The sequence below is a fragment of the Mustela nigripes genome, chromosome 1 (assembly GCF_022355385.1).
Source record: "Mustela nigripes isolate SB6536 chromosome 1, MUSNIG.SB6536, whole genome shotgun sequence".
Taxonomy (NCBI): Eukaryota; Metazoa; Chordata; class Mammalia; order Carnivora; family Mustelidae; genus Mustela; species Mustela nigripes.
In genome coordinates, this window is record NC_081557.1 from 62837624 (window position 1) to 62855252 (window position 17629).

The window sequence follows — 17629 nt, forward strand, 5'->3', positions numbered from 1 at the left end:
TTTAAAGATTTATTTATTTATTTGAGAGAGAGCATGACGAGCACGCACACAGGGCAGAGAGGGCCAGAGGTGGAGGGAGAAGCAGACTCTCTGCTGAGCACTACACTTCCTAACTAATATGACCTGAGAGACATTCCCCCCTCTCTCTTGAAGATACAATAGTAAATAAAGACAGCATAGCGCAGAGAAGAACTCAGAAAGTCCAAGCCTTCCAATTTCCTAGCTTCTCCTCCCTCTCAAACTTGGAAGAAATCCAGCTACATGGCTGGTGCTTAAAGCTGCTTTCAAGTGTAAAGGTAAGACCTCATTTGTCCTGCCAATATTTCTTCTTTTCATTATCTTGATCTACTCTCTGAATACAGAAAAGTTGTGAATTCCCTTCACTTGGGTAATTCTGAATTCTGAGTGTTCTAGAATGCTGGTGTTCCTTAAGTCAGTGGAAATTTCCAAGTAGCCCTGTTTTTAAGAAGAGAAAATAACTAATATTTTCCCCAACCTTAAGTAAAGAAAATTAATAGGAAGTCAAAAGGGGAACCTTAAAAATTGCCCATGTCAGTACAAACCATATTTACAGCACTCAAACAATATGGGATATCAGAGATAATAGCTTTTGCCAAACTACAAGAAAAGCAGTGTCAAAGAATTTGGCTTTAAAGAGTCTAATTTCTGCCCCTTGCAAAACACCCCCCCACCCCCAGATTATTGTCTTGTCACCAGTCAGCTGTATCTTTTAGGAAGTAAGTGGAACTAAACTTCTCTTTTGGCCATCTCCCATGCCCCCGATGGATTTTAAAAACTCTCTGTGAAGTAGTTACCCTTTGGTTATTTTAGTACTTTGCTTGCAGATCTTGCGAAATGGCAAGTCCCTAGGCCAAGAGCCATGCCACAGTACTCTTTATATCCCTAGCCATTAAAAAAAAAAAAATCTTAACAGATGTTAGATGCTCTATAAATACTCTATAATACAGCAAAAGCAACCATGCATCAGGCCTTCAACAATCAACACTTGACATACATTATATACTTAATCCTGTCAGAGAGGTATAGGGAATGCTTGATGACAGTAAATTTTAATCCTCTCTTAATATCCCTTTAATTTCACTTTCCATTCATTCCTCAATTTACCTTCAAAGTTCTCTCATTTCCTAACCCCCCTTTCCAAAAAAGCCCTCCCCGGGAAAGGAAAGGTAGGGAAGAATGTTCAGGATCCACATATTCTCTCGAGTGGAAGAGTCCCAGAAGAATGTGTAGAAGCAAAAGCAAAGAGTCGAGTCTGATGTCCTCTGTAGGACAGGAACGTGATTGGCTGGGCTCTAAGACCTGCTTGAAGCTCCGCCCACTCAGAACATTTGGCAAGAACTCACTGAGCATGGAGCTGAAGGGCTTGTGGTGACTGCTGAGGAGTGAGAGGGGCTGATTATCACTGAGTATCTAGGGAAGGGGAAGGACAATTTATCTTTGGGTGCTATTAATTTATACTCCTCTCAGGAGACACTAATCAGAATGTTTCTAGACAACAAATACTACATCTATTTTATAGTAACAAATCAGTCATGCATACTATAATTATCTTCAAAATGAGCTGAGAAGCAATAAACCTGAGTATGGCATAAATGATCCTCCATGTGATTGTTGGCTAAAATTTAGGATAACAGGATAATTTGCTAGTGAGTACTATTAGAGGAAGAGTTATTAAATCTATTCATATTGGATCAAATTTCCAGAAATAATGGGTAAAATGCAACAAGAGTGACACTTTTGGTAAATCTGGGCTGTGTAAAGCCTCCATTCAGGAAGCGGGGTTAATACTTACCATCATGTGTCATGTTCTGACAGAAAGTGAATTAAAAATGTCCTTACACAGTTCAAAAAATCTACTTTACCAGAAAAAAAAATTGAAAGGATGCATTTTTCTGGGCTCTTACAGTAATTAAAACTAAATGATGGGGGGCAGGGAGAGGTGGAGAGTGGGTGGACAAGTAGCAAAGAAGGATTCCACCAAACCACTTGTAGGAGGAAGACCAATTTTAACTCTAGGTGAACCTTTGTTTCTACATGAGTCTCTCCTGCGAGAGAGGGCAGAGTTTGTCTTACCTATTACTGATTAATTTCATTAGCTAGCTAGAACATATTTTGAGAAGGATGCCCAAGAATGCTGGGCTCTGCTGGAGAGCTTATCTATTATCCAGGTCTGTCATGGATACAAAAGAAGAGGTGGCCACTGGCCACGTACGTTATATTTCTTTACTAAAGTGGATCATGCCTGTTGCATCTCTGTATGCCCTGAATCTACCCAAGAGCCTGGCACATAGTAAATGTCCAATAAACACTTCCAAATGAATAAATGAAAAATCAGTCTTTTTTACCTTGGTTTCGAACAGGAGTAACAAAATTGATACCATGAACATTTCTCCAATCCCACGATGCTGGCAAATGTAACATCTTCTCATTTATGTCAGCGGTCAGTGGTGCAGGTTTGGGCCTGGGATGGAAATACACATCAGACTTCAATATAGAGTCTTTTTTGAGGATAACTTCCTAACCTTTAATTCCATGACTTTAGCTACCTGGCTGCCTATAATCTAGATTCTGGCCTAAAGAGCACGTGTCCCATCAGAGTTTCCATTACACATGTCCATTATGCAATCTATCAATTACACCACTAAGCTGTGTCAATGGCTTTTATTATCTGTGTCTTTTTCAGGATCCATTATCTTTCTTCTATGAAATGACACTGGTTCTGTACATCACGGAGAGGCTACTGCTAGTATGCTTAAATAACTGCATTTTCTTAAACAGATTTTGACCAAGAAAGTAGACACATGGGACGTTAAAGATGGCCTTTGAAGGATACAGAGAAAAGAGAGGTGTGAGGCAGGTGGAAAAGAAGGGAAAGTCTCAGGATAAAGTAGACTGACCAGCTCCTTCAACAACAGACCAAAATGCTTCATCAGTATCGAAGTGTAGCCTATACAATGTAGTTGGAAAGTAAGACCCGAAAAGCAGAGTTGCCTGGAACAATAGATAGACACATTGTCTGGAAATGAGAAAATTGTCCTACAAGCTTCTTCGTATTAGTAATTTAAGACAAATAGCATTCCAGCTCTAGACATGCTAGATTTCTTGGGAGCTTTCCAAGTCTGCTAAATGACTTCATTGTTCCATGTCTTTGTGCTGCTACTCCTTTTATCTAAAATGCCTGTTGCCGGGTGCCTGGGTGGCTCAGTGGGTTAAGCCGCTGCCTTCGGCTCAGGTCATGATCTCAGGGTTCTGGGATCGAGTCCCGCGTCAGGCTCTCTGCTCAGCGGGGAGCCTGCTTCCTCCTCTCTCTCTCTGCCTGCCTCTCTGCCTACTTGTAATCTCTCTCTGTCAAATAGATAAATAAAATCTTTAAAAAAAATAAAATAAAAAATAAAATAAAATAAAATGCCTGTTGCCCACTGCTTAGAAGAAATCCCTTTAGGGGTTTTTCTCTGATTTCTAATTTAAGGACTACTCCCAGAGCAGCCCCTCATCACCAGACCCCAAGTAAAACTCACTGCTCTTCTCTTTCAACTCTTTAGTTAGGACACTACTATTATACCCTGATAATATGTATCTTTCTGATACTGTAACTACTTGAATTTCTCATTCAACTTGGCATTGCCAGACTGCACTATTCCAATGTTTCAGTGGTTATCCTGTACTTTAGACCAGATTCCAATTTAGTCACTGGTAAAGATTATTTCTGGACTTCTTTGTGTCCTCTGTAAGTACTCCCAAGGAGCTCCCTTCTGCACATGCTTCTTTTAGAGAGGATGTTAAGTCAAGGCTAGGACACAATGGAAGGGAGAGGAAATAAAGGGAGAGAAATAAGAATCACATATTAATAGCCATCATAACCTTGAGAATTATTAAAAATAGACAGCACATTCCATACAGAAATGTCAACTTTTCACTAAAATATTAACTAAGCCAGGACACTGCTGGAAGCTGTATGTGACACAGAGATGAACATGAGATGGTCTTTGACCATATGAAGGTCAGCATTAAGAGACATGAAACAGAGCAATCACAATCACAAATACAAAGAAGTTGTATTATCATAAAATATACAACTTGGATAGTACCCATGGAATAACCAAGGTACTTAAAAAAGCTATGCACCATGAAAACTGTATATATAGGGCAGGGGAAAAATCAAACCAAGAAACAAATATTGGATACTTCCTTCAAGATTTGTAAGTAAACATTAGGGTATGAACAACTTTTGGAAGGAAATAAATAGTTTCTGTGATTTCACACTGAGAGCCCAAAAGATTTGATCAATCAACAGATATTAACTAATTGTCTTGTATATACTTAGGAATACACTATGTAATTTGAAAGATAAAGAAGGAATAGAAATTTGGCAGCAAAATGTAATTTCAGAGCAGGTATTTATCTTAGGGTCATACTGACCTCCTACAAGTGATTTCACCACTTACTAGCTGTGTGACATTTGTCAAAGAGTTTAACATCACAAAACTCCAACTGACTCCTACTAAAATGGGTATAATCACCTATACCTCAGAAGATTATTATAAAAGCTCAACGTAGTAATGATTAACAAGTGCTTAGAATACTTCCTGTCTCTGCAAATCCTTAATAGAGTAAGCTCTTATGATGGTAACTACCACTATCATCATCCGTGTCAGTAACAGGACTAAACATGATGCAGATACATTTATTTAAGTGACCATCTGGCCCAAAGCAGGCACTCAAATGTTAACTTGCTTCTTCCTGGCATCCTATAAGGCTGGGTGTTTGCCTGTCAAGATACAGACAGACAAAACCAACAATGTGACAATCGATCTCAATGATGTGAAAACAAAGAGTGAAAGAGGAACTGGTGAGACAAGAAGACTGCCAACATTACTGGTACACTACACATTACAGGCTCTTCCTTTGGCTCTAGATTTCTTAAGAATCTGGTGAAAGCATTACTCTACATTCTACATTATTCTACACTTCTGGCAGTCTCAATGACTCTATAAACCTCAAGTTAAGAATCTCTGAGAGATTCTATTATGTCACTGGATTCTTCTAAAAGAACTAATTCATGTACAAAAATGCTACCAAAAACCAAGTAGCCAGACCACAATGTCTACTTTGGTATTTCCCATTTCACTCAGTTCTACCTCCTACCGTTAAACTTCTGAATGGAGCCTTAGCCTTAAAAGCAGCCCTGCAGGGGCGCCTGGGTGGCTCAGTGGGTTAAGCCGCTGCCTTCGGCTCAGGTCATGATCTCAGGGTCCTGGGATCGAGGCCCGCATCGGGCTCTCTGCTCAGCAGAGAGCCTGCTTCCCTCTCTCTCTCTCTGCCTGCCTCTCCATCTACTTGTGATTTCTCTCTGTCAAATAAATAAATAAAATCTTTAAAAAAAAAAAAAAAAAAAAAAAGCAGCCCTGCAGGAAGCTAGCCTTTCTCTAAAACAAAGATGGTTGGGTGGAGGGACAGAATCATCAAACATAAAAGCAGCATGGCCCATGAGGCATGGCCATGCAATTGTGTCTGAGGCTCAGATCTTTCATGTGGGAGCTCTGGGACCCATAGGCTCAAGTGCTGACACTTCTTCCTCTCATGCTCCTTTGGATTTTCACTGAACAGTTCTCGACTTCCTGTCTCACATATGCACAGTAGAACTCTGTCACTTTAGCAAACCTGAGAAGGGACACAGCATGCTCCCTTCCCTAATTTCCATTAACCAGAGCGTCTCATGGACTAGAAATTCCTTAGAACACACTTTAATACTGTAGGAGATTCTTTTGAGAAAGGGGCAGAATAATGAGAGAATGCTATCAGTTGTGACAGGAAAATTCTCCATATAGCCTAGTAGTTGAAAAATGTCAGAGCATTAGGATTATTAGTCTGCAAATGAAAAAGTGAGAAATGCATTTTAGTTAATTAACCAATTAGTGGTCTGTTCAAATAAAATCTGAACCAAAAACTCTATAGATGTTAAGGAAATAATCATTGTATTCTCTGAAAACTGGAGAATGTTTCAATATACTAAGAGAGAAAATAACCGACCTACATAATTTATTGAGTCCCACTGACTCCCTATTGGTTTCCAGTTCTCTGCCCTTCAGTTATACCAATTTCTTCTCCTGGAACAAAGTATGGCATCACAGGAATATCCTTGGTCATTTAACCCATGTTAAGGGACCACATATCCTGGTATATATAGTTTGGAGGAAATTTTTAAAAATCTGCCAAATTCCTGACTCTATAAATTCGAAGTATATTTGATTCAATCTCCTTAAGAAAGAACTAAGCTATGGGGTGTGTAAGCTACAGATGGGAAGTGTCACTTCTGGCTGAGGGTAGCTAATAGAGATAAATTGATATAGAAGAAGCCATTTTTTTTTTTGCTGGCCCTTCTAACAAAGAGGTTTTGAGATTTTTATAGGTGACAAATCTGAGTTATTACAGGCTAGCTCGTGAGGGATACTTGAAGCAAAGGGAACAGCATGAATGGAGGTAACTTGAAAGCAAAGATTTCGGTAATTGTGTCATATTGTTTGAAAACGGGCCATGGTACTAAATATAGGCATAGTCACATTTAGATGGCTTTGGTTACCAGTAAATGTATTAAGAGATAACAGGTAGTGATGCAACCATAGCTGGATACAGGAAGATGAAACTGGCATTTCAGAGAAGGGCTGAGAATGGGGCCCGGGAGGGGAAGAGACCCAAGAGATAGCACTAGAGAGACAGGAGGTGGGAGGCTGATCATAATGCAGCAGAGAAATGATCAAACCCTACACCAGCATGTAGAAAATGGCCAGGGAATGATGGAAGTGGCAGATGTTGTGAAAGCAAGACCCATAAACAGGACTCGGAGAGCACCAGAAAACCTATGGAAAGGAGAGGGAGAGAGAACAAAGATAACCTAAAAAAGATTAGGCTTTCATGGCCAACAGAATGGTGGGCAAACCAGGGAGAGCAAGATGAAAGGGAGGGTGACCTTCAACACAAATACCTTCATTAGCAATACAGGGATATATGCTTTATTACCTGGGCATTCTCCAGCTACTCCGGCCACCGCCTCTCCTCATCATGTCTCTCAGGGTCAGTGTCTCATATTCCATGTATCTGGTTGCAGTCCAAGACTTCTGCATGGTATTGATCGCTTTCACAAACTCATCGTTATACTTGTAGAGCCTATGAGAGCTGCCAACAAAAATAAGGTAGCCTCAGTTATCCTCTTTATTGATGTAATTAGACTCCATTAAAAGAGGTACCCTTATGCTCTGGACCTTAAGTGGAATGTGTAATCATCTTTTAGGAAGGCATTTTTTTTGTAATGTACCTGAACCACTTTATTCAAATCTATAAAATAATCTTTATTTTATATTTTTAGTATAAAAATCCATAAGCTAAGTGCACCTCACTGCAGAGAGAGACATGATACTGAATTTCCATAGCAGTCAATGGTATAGTCAAACATCACATGTTCAGAACACAAAATTTAGATAAACTGAAATGATCAGATAAAATAATCGAACTTCAGAAAACAAAAACCGAACTAAAACAAAAACTGATCCCTGAAATATTCTTTAAAAAAAACATATTTTATTTATTTATTTGACAGAGAGAGACAGTGAGAGAGTGAACACAAACAAAGGGTAGAGGGGCAGGGAGAATCATGCGGAGCCCGACTTTGGGCTCAATCCCAGGACCCAAGGATCATGACCTGAACTGAAGGCAGACACTTAACAACTGAGCCACCCAGGTGCCCCAGATCCCTGAAATATTCCTAACCCTCATGAAACTTCACTGGTCTCAAGTCATTTTGTAGTGAGGCATTCAGAGTATGACCCCATTAACCCAGCTCAAGAATCCTTGGGAGCCATGAGTAACTGCATCATCCTCTCTAGCATTAAATTTTACCAATTTTTTTAATCAAAAAATCCCCTTAATCTGGCTCTAAATTTATCAGGCTTCTGAAATGCATCCCACTCCTTGCTCCTCATATTTTAAACAAACCGTTGTTTATAGTAGTTTCTGTTGATATCTTTTGTTCAAACAAAAATCGGTTTTTCTGGTACCAAAGCAAATTTGAGTTTGGTTCATACATGGAGAGACAACCTATGAGGAGGGTCCAAAAAGCACCCTTCACTTTTGCCTGAGGAGGTGCACAGCCTGGAATTGGAATATCACCTATAAAAATAAAAATTCAATATGTATGTATAAGGATGGTCAATGAAACACTTTAATAATAGCAATACATTATAAATACCCTAGGGGTGCCTGAGTGGCTTAGTGGGTTTAAGTATCACTCTTCACGTCAGGTCATGATCCCAGGGTCCTGGGATTGAGCCCAGCATTGGTCTCCCTGCTCAGCAGGGAGTCTGCTTCTTCCTCTGCTTCTGCCCCTGCTCACTACTCGTTCCTTTTCTCTCTTTCTCTCTCTCTAAAATAAATAAATAAAATCTTTAAAAAAATGATAAATAACCTAATAAGCATCTGAAGATAAGGAATGATTAAAGAAATAATGGTACTACATAGTTTATTCAATGAAACTGTATAGAAATCATTTAGTGTGTGAATATTAAGGGAAACCACACTAAAACGGGAGTAGGGAGGTTGGCAGGGAGCTTTCATGCCCTACTACTGGTCATCAACTGTGAATCCAACAGGAAGATAGGGACCTTGCATGTGAACACCATCTACTACCAGTAAGAGGAACAGCCCAGCCTAAAGAGATTGCCACATCACAGCCAATGAGAAGCCATGATACTTTCACCTCCTGGTTTACTCCAGTGGACTTTTTGTTCATAGAGCCTTCCCAACCCTTCCTTTCTCCTATAAAAGAGCCTGCTTCTCCTTCGTTTTGCTGCCTTGCCTACAGTTTTTGCTGTAGCTTGCCTGTCCCAGTTGAGGTTCCCTGCTATTCCCTAATAAAACCATCTTTTGCTGGTAAAATAATTGGTAGTTTTAATGTTAACAAGTGATATGGAAGAGTGTTCAAACTTTATTAAATAATAAGGCAAGTTATCAAAGTTTAGATAGAATTAATCGCTTTTTATGAAAATACACTTATATTCTAAATACATTTTTGCAAATGCCAAAAATGGTACGTCTGAGTTGACAATGTAGGATCACTACCTTTCCTCACCTTCTATAATTTCTACAATTTACCTTTCTTTTTTTTTGTTTTAAAGATTTTATTTATTTATTTGACAGAGAGAGATCATAAGTAGGCAGAGAGGCAGGCAGAGAGAGAGGAGGAAGCAGGCTTCCTGCAGAGCAGAGAGCCCAATGCAGGGCTCGATCCCAGGACCCTGAGACCATAACCTGAGCCGAAGACAGAGGCTCAACCCCTTGAGCCACCCAGGTGCCCCTAAAATTTACCTTTCTAACACTGTAATAATGATAATAAAAGGAGATGATGGCAGAAACTGTGTATCATGTACATATAACATGGCAAACATTATTACCGTATGGTGCAAAAAATATATTACTACATGGGACCTGGGTTTATAACCTTGTTACTCAAACTTGGTTCTTGAGTTCCATATTAGCAGCTGTACCTGGAAGCCCTCTAAGTATCCAGTCCAAACCACCTAAGTCAGAATCTATGTTGTAACAAGATTCTCAGATGATTCAAAGTACCACTAAAATTTGAGAAGCACTGGTTTCCCTGTTATCAAATGCCTGGATATAGATACAAATAAATCTAGCACAAAAAGCATGTTTACAAAGCAAAAAGATTGGGGGAGTTGATTAGTCACACAATTCAAACCCGCATCAAACTTATGTGCCAGGTGGCAGGAATGACAGAATATACAACATTATTTCTACTAAGGAAGGGTCTATTACTTAGGCGTAACTCATTATCCAAGACTTCCCAATTATCCAAAGCAAGACACATCTAATCTGAGTAAATTTAGCCATACTGTGAACTTTTCTTTCTCTTTTTATTTAGATGTTCACCAAGGAAGTATTCTGATACAGTCAAAAAACCTGGGAGCACTGAAGACAGTAAGAAACATGTGGAACTACATGCAGAATGTTTGTGTGTTTTTATCAAAGTTCTTCCTTTCTTGGTGCAAAGTGTGGAACCAGAGAGGCACCTTCACTGAAGAGATTTTAAAACTGCCCTAATCATATTTCTGACAACACTCCTACAACAACAAAAACAAGTTGTAGTTGTTTGTCTCTTTAGACGTGGGGGTAAAATTTTAAATTGTAAATGTGTATTTTTAAGTATTTTCTACTGATGAGTCACTACTGATTTTGACGTATTCAAGAAGCAGAATTCAGTCCTACTTCCCTTGCTTTATCGCTGATAGCTGGCAACCATCAGACACAGACATGTGCATTGTAATAATGACAAGCTAGGTCCCAAACACTGATTTTCAATGTTTAAGATCCAAGGATACTGAAAATAATGTACTTTACTATGGGATGACAGATCATTGAGAGCTGAAAGGGACCTTGAAGGGAATTTAGTCCCCAGTGTTCATTTTATAGGTGATCTAACAAACACAGGTTCTGAGCACTCCAGCTGGTGGTAGTTTCTTCATAAAATGAGGCAACGTTTGAAATAATCAAGAAGAGCACATTAGTACATAAAATCTCCTAAATGGTGGGGTGAAAAGTGAACAGTTTAATAAGAACTGCATTGTTCAAGGATCAAGCCAAGCAATTAAAAAGATAAATTCAAAATGGAGGGGATGTATTAGTTTAGATCTTGGTGCGTACTTTTCCAGACAAGTACAACATGTCCTCTTTAAACCCATGCCCCCAACCTCTCTACAACAGAATCATTCATTGCCAGCATGACCTGGCTTAGGAGGATTTATTCATATGTACTTTCAGTGGATTTCATAAACTAAATGAAACAGAAAAAGTTGCTACCATTAATATCCATTTGTCTTCTCCTTCCAAGTGAATAAAATCTGAAATCTCGTTTGTATGATTCAGTTACTTAAACTGGACCTTACTTAACAAGAATATTAGCTACTTGTTTTATGTTGAATTGTGTCCTTCCAGAATTCACAGCTTTAAGCCCTAACCTCCAGTACCTCTGAAAGTGACTATATGTGGAGATATGAACTTTACTAGGGAAATTATGGTAAAATGAGGTTGTATGGGCAGTCCCAACCCTGATTAAGATTGGGTGTGCTTAAGAGAAAAAGAGAGGACACAGAGAGAGGGTGGCAGTGTAAGGACACTGGAAGAAAGTGGCCGTGTCAAGCCAGGGACAGCGGCTTCCCAAGAAACCAAACCTGCTGACACTGATCTTGGACTTGTAGCCTCCAGAACTGTGAGAAAATAAATTTCTGTTGCTTAAGCCACTCAGTTTGGGGTCCTTAGTTAAGGTAGCCCTAGCAAACTACTACACTCCATGAATACTAAGAATTTTTATTTCACTTACTCATTGTCTTATGTAAAATTTATTTCAATTAGTATCACCAACATTTGTTGCAACATAAACATATGTATCTATGAGAGTTCTACAACATGTTATCACATGGCAATAATAAAATGATTTTTCTTTATTAGTCACTGCAATTCTATGGTCTCTCATACAAATTTCCTTTAAAGCCACCATTAGTCCATTACTTTGGGAGTGCTATGGAGAAAAACACTTTCTCCTCTCAGTTCCATTACTCAACACCAGGGAGGTTTTACAGAATATGGCTTCTGTTTCTAAGCCAAATAAACTTTATGTAATCAAAATAAAAATTTCCAAGAACTAACCTAGACACATACTTCTACATACTCTACAGCAAAATTAAATGTGTCTCCCACTGATGACAACTCACTTTTCCTGGAGCCTCCCAGAATCGGCTGTGTTCACCTTCACCTTCTCAGGGGTACTTCCCACCTTGGTCCCAGTGAAACAAGCCCAGTTCCGGCCCAGCACATCATGCACCCATCCGGGCAGGGTCTCATTGCAGTAACTGGTTACAGTGTGACCCTCTTCTTTATACTGCAATTAAATCAGGGGAGGAAACGTCAAGTGAATCAATGATCCTCTCGTAGGTCCATTTCCCTGGCTCCCATTCAGTCAAGAAGCTCCTTTTTTCATCTTGGGAACCAGACTCTGCCAACCAAAATAAAAACTTCACCCTGAGAGGTTACATTCTGCAAATTAGCTAGAAAAGGATGAGAAATAAACTTTTCTATGATTACCATCGCTGAGTGCCAAATAATATTTACATATGAAAACATTTCTGGGAATCAAAAGCAGGGGAAGAAACATTTTTAGAGCATCTGCCACATTCCAGGCATTTTACAAAAGTTCCCTCCTTCAATCTTCACAGGAAGCCTATGAGGAAGGAGGCTTCAATAACCTCATTTTACCAGCCAGCAAGTAGAAGTCCAGCTCAGAGAGGCTATGGAGCTCCTAAGGAAACAGAGCCGTGAAGGGGCAGAAACAAAATTCTGCTCAGGCCCTCAGACTATACCTTCTTCTACTCACAAACTATGGACTCCAGCAAAGGACAAAACAAAGAGCGAAACATTTCCACACATAAAATCTTTTCTTCTGTCAACCTCACAATTGAGTAGGACATTCTGATTATGGGGGAGCTAAGAGAAACCTGATGATTAAATATTCTCTCCATTTAATGACACGAATATGGCCCTTTGTCTCATCGCAAAGTTCATACTGAAAAACACCTACAAAGGAGAGATCTGGGATTTGAACTCATAGTTAGGCTCCAGAGCTTACAACCCCTCAAGTGATAATATCTCCTCAAGGAAGAGGGACATAATATGCAGAATGAGAGAACAGTGTGGGAGGAAGGAAACAAATCAGGCTCCACTTCAATGAGGGGGGACTTGGGCCCATGGCAGGCATTGATTTAATCTAACAGAACAAAAGCCCAAAAGCAGCCAGACAACCAAACAAACTGGCATGGCAGTCAGCTGTGTTGTAATACTTTCCAAAAGTCCACAGTAGGTTATTTTTGGTTCACAGGATATCATTTGCGAACTCCTAATAAATACGACGGATATTACTTTACCTGTGTGCTTGGGTTGGCAAGCTTCTTTTTTAAAAGCCAGAATATCAATATTTTAAGGCTTGCAAACTATAAGGCCTCTGTCAAAACCACTCTACTCTGCCACTGCCATATAAAAGATGTACAGGGAATACAGACCTGCATGAAGTAGGATGCATAGCAATAAAATTCTATTTACAAAAATAGGCTTGAGGGGTGCCTAAGTGGCTCAGTTGGTTGAGCGTCTACTTTCAGCTCAGGTCGTGATCTCAGGGTCCTGGGATGGAGCCCCCGCATTGGGCTCTCTACTCACTGGGGAATGTGCTTCTTCCTTTCTCCCTCTGCCTGTCTCCCCTGCTTGTGCTCTCTCTCTGAAATAAATTAATAGAAATCTTAAAACAAAAATAGGCCTGTGGTTTGCAAACCCTGAGTTTAGAGGAATGCATGGGTTAAACTCTACATAAAGTAAAACTACCGTATTATAACTGACTCTTTCTAAATTTAAAGCATATATTTAGGAATGGAGTTAAAAACATCTGGCTTTATAATCCCAAGGAGCTAGATTTGAATCTTGGGCTTCAATGTCCACTAAGTTCCCTAGCACTGGATATGTTATCATGGATTACTCATACTTAGCATTGTGCATCTGTGTTGGTGGTTCATGATATCGTGAGAGCTGTCTGTCTGCCTCTGGCTAAGAATATCTTGACTTGCAGGACTTCAGGTTTCCATTCCTTCTGTCGCTGCCAAAGCCCCATCCAGGACAAGGAACACTGCGTAGAGGCCTAAGATATGACTGAGCTATGGCATTACAGGGTGTGTTGTATGAGAAGGTTATTAAAACTTTTATGTATTATGTCAAAACTATACACAACTGCTATTTTTATAGACGAAAACCACAGAAATATGGGTAACCTCAAATGATGTAACCTAAACCCCTTAGCGTTGTATTCCGTTTCTCTTTGGCTCAGGCTCTGAATCACGTTCCCTCCTCTGCTATGTACTGGTTGGAGAGGCCCAGTGGGGCTAGGCCAAGGCCCCCCACCCCTGCAGTTTCAGAAAGCGGTCTGACCAGGTTTTGAAGAGTTGTTAAAATATACCTTATAGAAACTGTCAGATACACATAAGTGAAAAAAAAAAAATGCTGAACACAGGAAGGCACTCATCACAAGAGAACCGAAAACTTAAAAACAAAACCAAGAACAAGAGTGTGTCCTAAATGTTCATCTATAAAAATAATTTAGTAAATTAATAACTCAAATCGTATTATACAGCATTCTACATGATAAACGGGAGTTCTGTAAGACAGAGGTAAGTAAAGTAGGGTGAGAGAAGACTGCCTCCTTCTATGAATACAGTTTTACAGAGCACAACCAGGCCCACTCCTGTCTGCACAGTCCATGGCCGTTTTCACGCTACAGCAGAAGGGCTGGGTAGCTTCCTCGGAGAACACAGGCCCACAAAGCCTGCAACGTTTACTATCTGGCCTTATAAGAGAAAGTGCATCAACCCCTCTACAGAAAAATAAAACAAAACCTATGTTAAGAAGGAAAAAAAATTACAAGACAGTGCTTAAGTTGAATACAAATACATAAAATTTTTCTGAAATAAGGTTTTTAAAAATAGAAACAAAAGGTGAAACGGGTCTCTGGGTGGAATTTTCTTGTTTATAAAATGAAGGTTTATAAAAAGAAAAAAAGTTTGTTTATAAAATAAATTTTGTGAAATTAATCACTTAAAAAAAGACTCTTATTTCCTAAGAATGAGACTCACAAAGTCCTAGAAGAGGACACCCCCGAGGGATGATCCACGCATTGTTAGAGGCTACTCATGATCTTCTGTTTAGAATTAGGAAAGCACTTTCTGAGGAAAAAAAAAAAAAAGATTGTTATTTATGCAACTGATTTTGTATTTTGCTAGGGTCTTTCACTTATTTATCAAGCACTTATCGGTCACATTTTTCTCAGATACCATGCATGTGCCAGGCACACATGCACACATGTACTGAAGGGGCCCCAGCCCAGCCCTTAGGAGGCTCACAATTCAATGAAGAAAACAGATGTAAATAATTCAGATGTAAAAACAGATATAAGTAAAAATGACATCATGTGGTTCAGCAAGTTAACCATACTGGAGAAGCCCGGGAAACTTCCCCATCTAGACAGAAATTTAGATCACAGATAAAATAACTTTCCCTCGAAACCAAAAGAGTTAGGGGCATTCAAGTTGGAAGAACTGGGCCCCATGTTTTTTAAGAGTGTAGTTTCAAACACTTGCTTGACAACTCTGAGTCATAGTCCCAAGCATCACATCTAAGACCAGATGAACTTTCCCTGGGACAGGAAGGCCATCTTGTTATTTTGAAAGGGGGAAAAACTTCAGCAGAGCATGACTGGTATCATGGCAGCCTCTCACCACATTTGTCGGAGGACTCGAGATTCCTCACTGATATTACGGCGTGATGGCACCTCCACATTTATTGTCACCTCACACTTCATAAATACAGGTCACTCAACAATCTTATAAGTTCAGGGGATAAAGAGCCCTAAAGAAGGTCAAATGAGAATTTATAACCAAGGGCTCCTAGACCCAAGGGTTTTTCCCCATGCTGCGGACCACTTCTTCATACCTTTTATCTTCGCACAAAGAGCTAAAGAAGTAAATGTACTGGTCAGTGGCCAAACATGGAGAGGAGATACCTAGAAGCCATGCAGCAAAGGTTTAAATCCCAACTGTGAGGGGCTTCTGTCTATATCATTTGAGGCTCACAGGATTCCTTGGGATAAGAGGCATTACTCTTCCCATGGGGGGAAAAATTTGTTTTGCAAGGTAAATGGAGAAGAGAGAATTCAAGTATGGGCTCACAGGTGATAGTATCATTGCTTCATCCATTGTTTCCCTAAAAAAAAAAAATTGGAGAAGATTAACGGACTCCCAGAAGTCAGGTCCAACTTGCTGTCCAGGCCCTTTAAGGGCAACCTACATTCTCTAGCAGCCCGAACAGGTTAATGGTCCTTCCCTACAAGTCAGGTGTCTATGCTGCCTTGGTTTGTTCAGTCTTTTTACCACTTTTTGTCAAGGGTTTTTGATGGGGGTGGGTAGAGGTCAAGGACATGGTCTTCAGGTTGGACCGCCGCTACCAACTTACTGGCCGTGTGATCCTAAAGCAGGTTATTTATCCTTTCTATGACCTCATTCATAAAATCAGAATGACAAAAGACACCACCTCATAGATTCTGTTTTATACATACTAACCCATTTAATTCTCACAGCATCTTCTGAGGTTATTCTGGTCTTGAAAACAAGCACCATGAGCACAGGAGTTTTTGTTTATTCGGGAAGTAGGAAACTGGTATTAGGAAGCAATTACTTATGGAATGAGTGAATAAACAAATGAAGAACAGAAGAGAAAGAACAAGTGTTAAGTCCCATTTAGCAATAACACAAGAAACTCAGAAAAGATACAAAGTTTGTAACAAAAGTATGTGCTAAAATATTAGAGAGACCCTGAAATTACCTTATTAAAGGTAGGACATGGTTGTTAATATCACTGTGCAGGACTCAGTAGGAAGGAGGAATTCATCACTTCAGATGCCAAGTGCTCACGACCTTCCAACCTGCGAGGACCACATGCTGTGCTCTGTTATTTTCTTGACTGGAATGTTCTCATGGTATCTGTCTTTTTTTTTTTTTTTTTTTTTGCCGTTACTACAAAATACTTTCTGTGTGATTTCTGACATTATTACCAATTAAGAAGTTGAAATTTTGGCCACACTACCCAGCTTGAAATGTTTCCAAAATTTTTTTTGAAAGGTTTATTTATGTAAACATCACTGTCTGAATACAGTCTTGTGCAGATGGTATGATTTAAGATTCTATTCATTTATGCCAATTTCAACAAATAGATAATTTCAGAAAATGTAAAGAAATCCCACACACCAGCCCTTAGCGTTAGGAATCTACTAGGATTCCACAGTTATCCATTTGCCTCTTCAAAATTACTGCTGGATTGCCAAACACTCCAACCTCTCCTGAAGTGCCCGCTCATTTTATCAACTCTCCAATTAACATTTACCTAGTAATATTCACCACATGAAAAAGAACTGACTGGGATATTTTAGAACTTAATGTTATTTACCCTGGATCTCTCCCAACTGCTTTTTGACATGGAGGGCTTTCAAATCAATTTGTTCCACTGTTTCCCTGACTAATAATATACTTGGCAAATATTTGAATACTTTATGTAATGCACTAGGAGAAAAAAACAGTTTAGTAAAAGGACTTTGCCCTTTAAATCCCGTTCCTCCACTTAAAATTTGCGTACACTTAAGCCACAACTGAAGAGCCCCAATTTCTTCACCTGATTGGGGAAGGAAACCTACACTTCACTGGATTCCTGTGAAGGATAAAGAGGACACTCAAGTGTTAAGAGTTTAAAAAGTTACAAAACACTCAAAAAGCAACAATATAAACACTACTACCTGTTACCATGGGGGATACAAAGTTGTCTTAAGACTTTACCTGTGGCAGGGAAGAACTTAAATACTAAACCCAATCTGTCAAAACGCAACATATTCTGTCAACCAGTGGCTTTCAAAATGAGATGAAAAGATGATCCCCTGGAATATGGGGGAAACACGGAATTTCTA

At 39.5% G+C, this 17629-nt stretch overlaps 1 protein-coding gene across 1 annotated transcript in view; it reads right to left on the reverse strand.

Annotated features, from left to right (window-relative positions):
• The window catches only part of CTSC (cathepsin C), a 37665-nt gene that overhangs the window by 6392 nt on the left and 13644 nt on the right, over positions 1–17629 (reverse strand). The window contains exons 3-5 of the mRNA XM_059412412.1: positions 11799–11965; positions 7039–7194; positions 2367–2482 (exon numbers count right to left, since the gene is read on the reverse strand). Coding sequence (XP_059268395.1) covers positions 2367–2482; positions 7039–7194; positions 11799–11965 — 439 coding nt within the window. The remainder of the gene's footprint in view (positions 1–2366; positions 2483–7038; positions 7195–11798; positions 11966–17629) is intronic.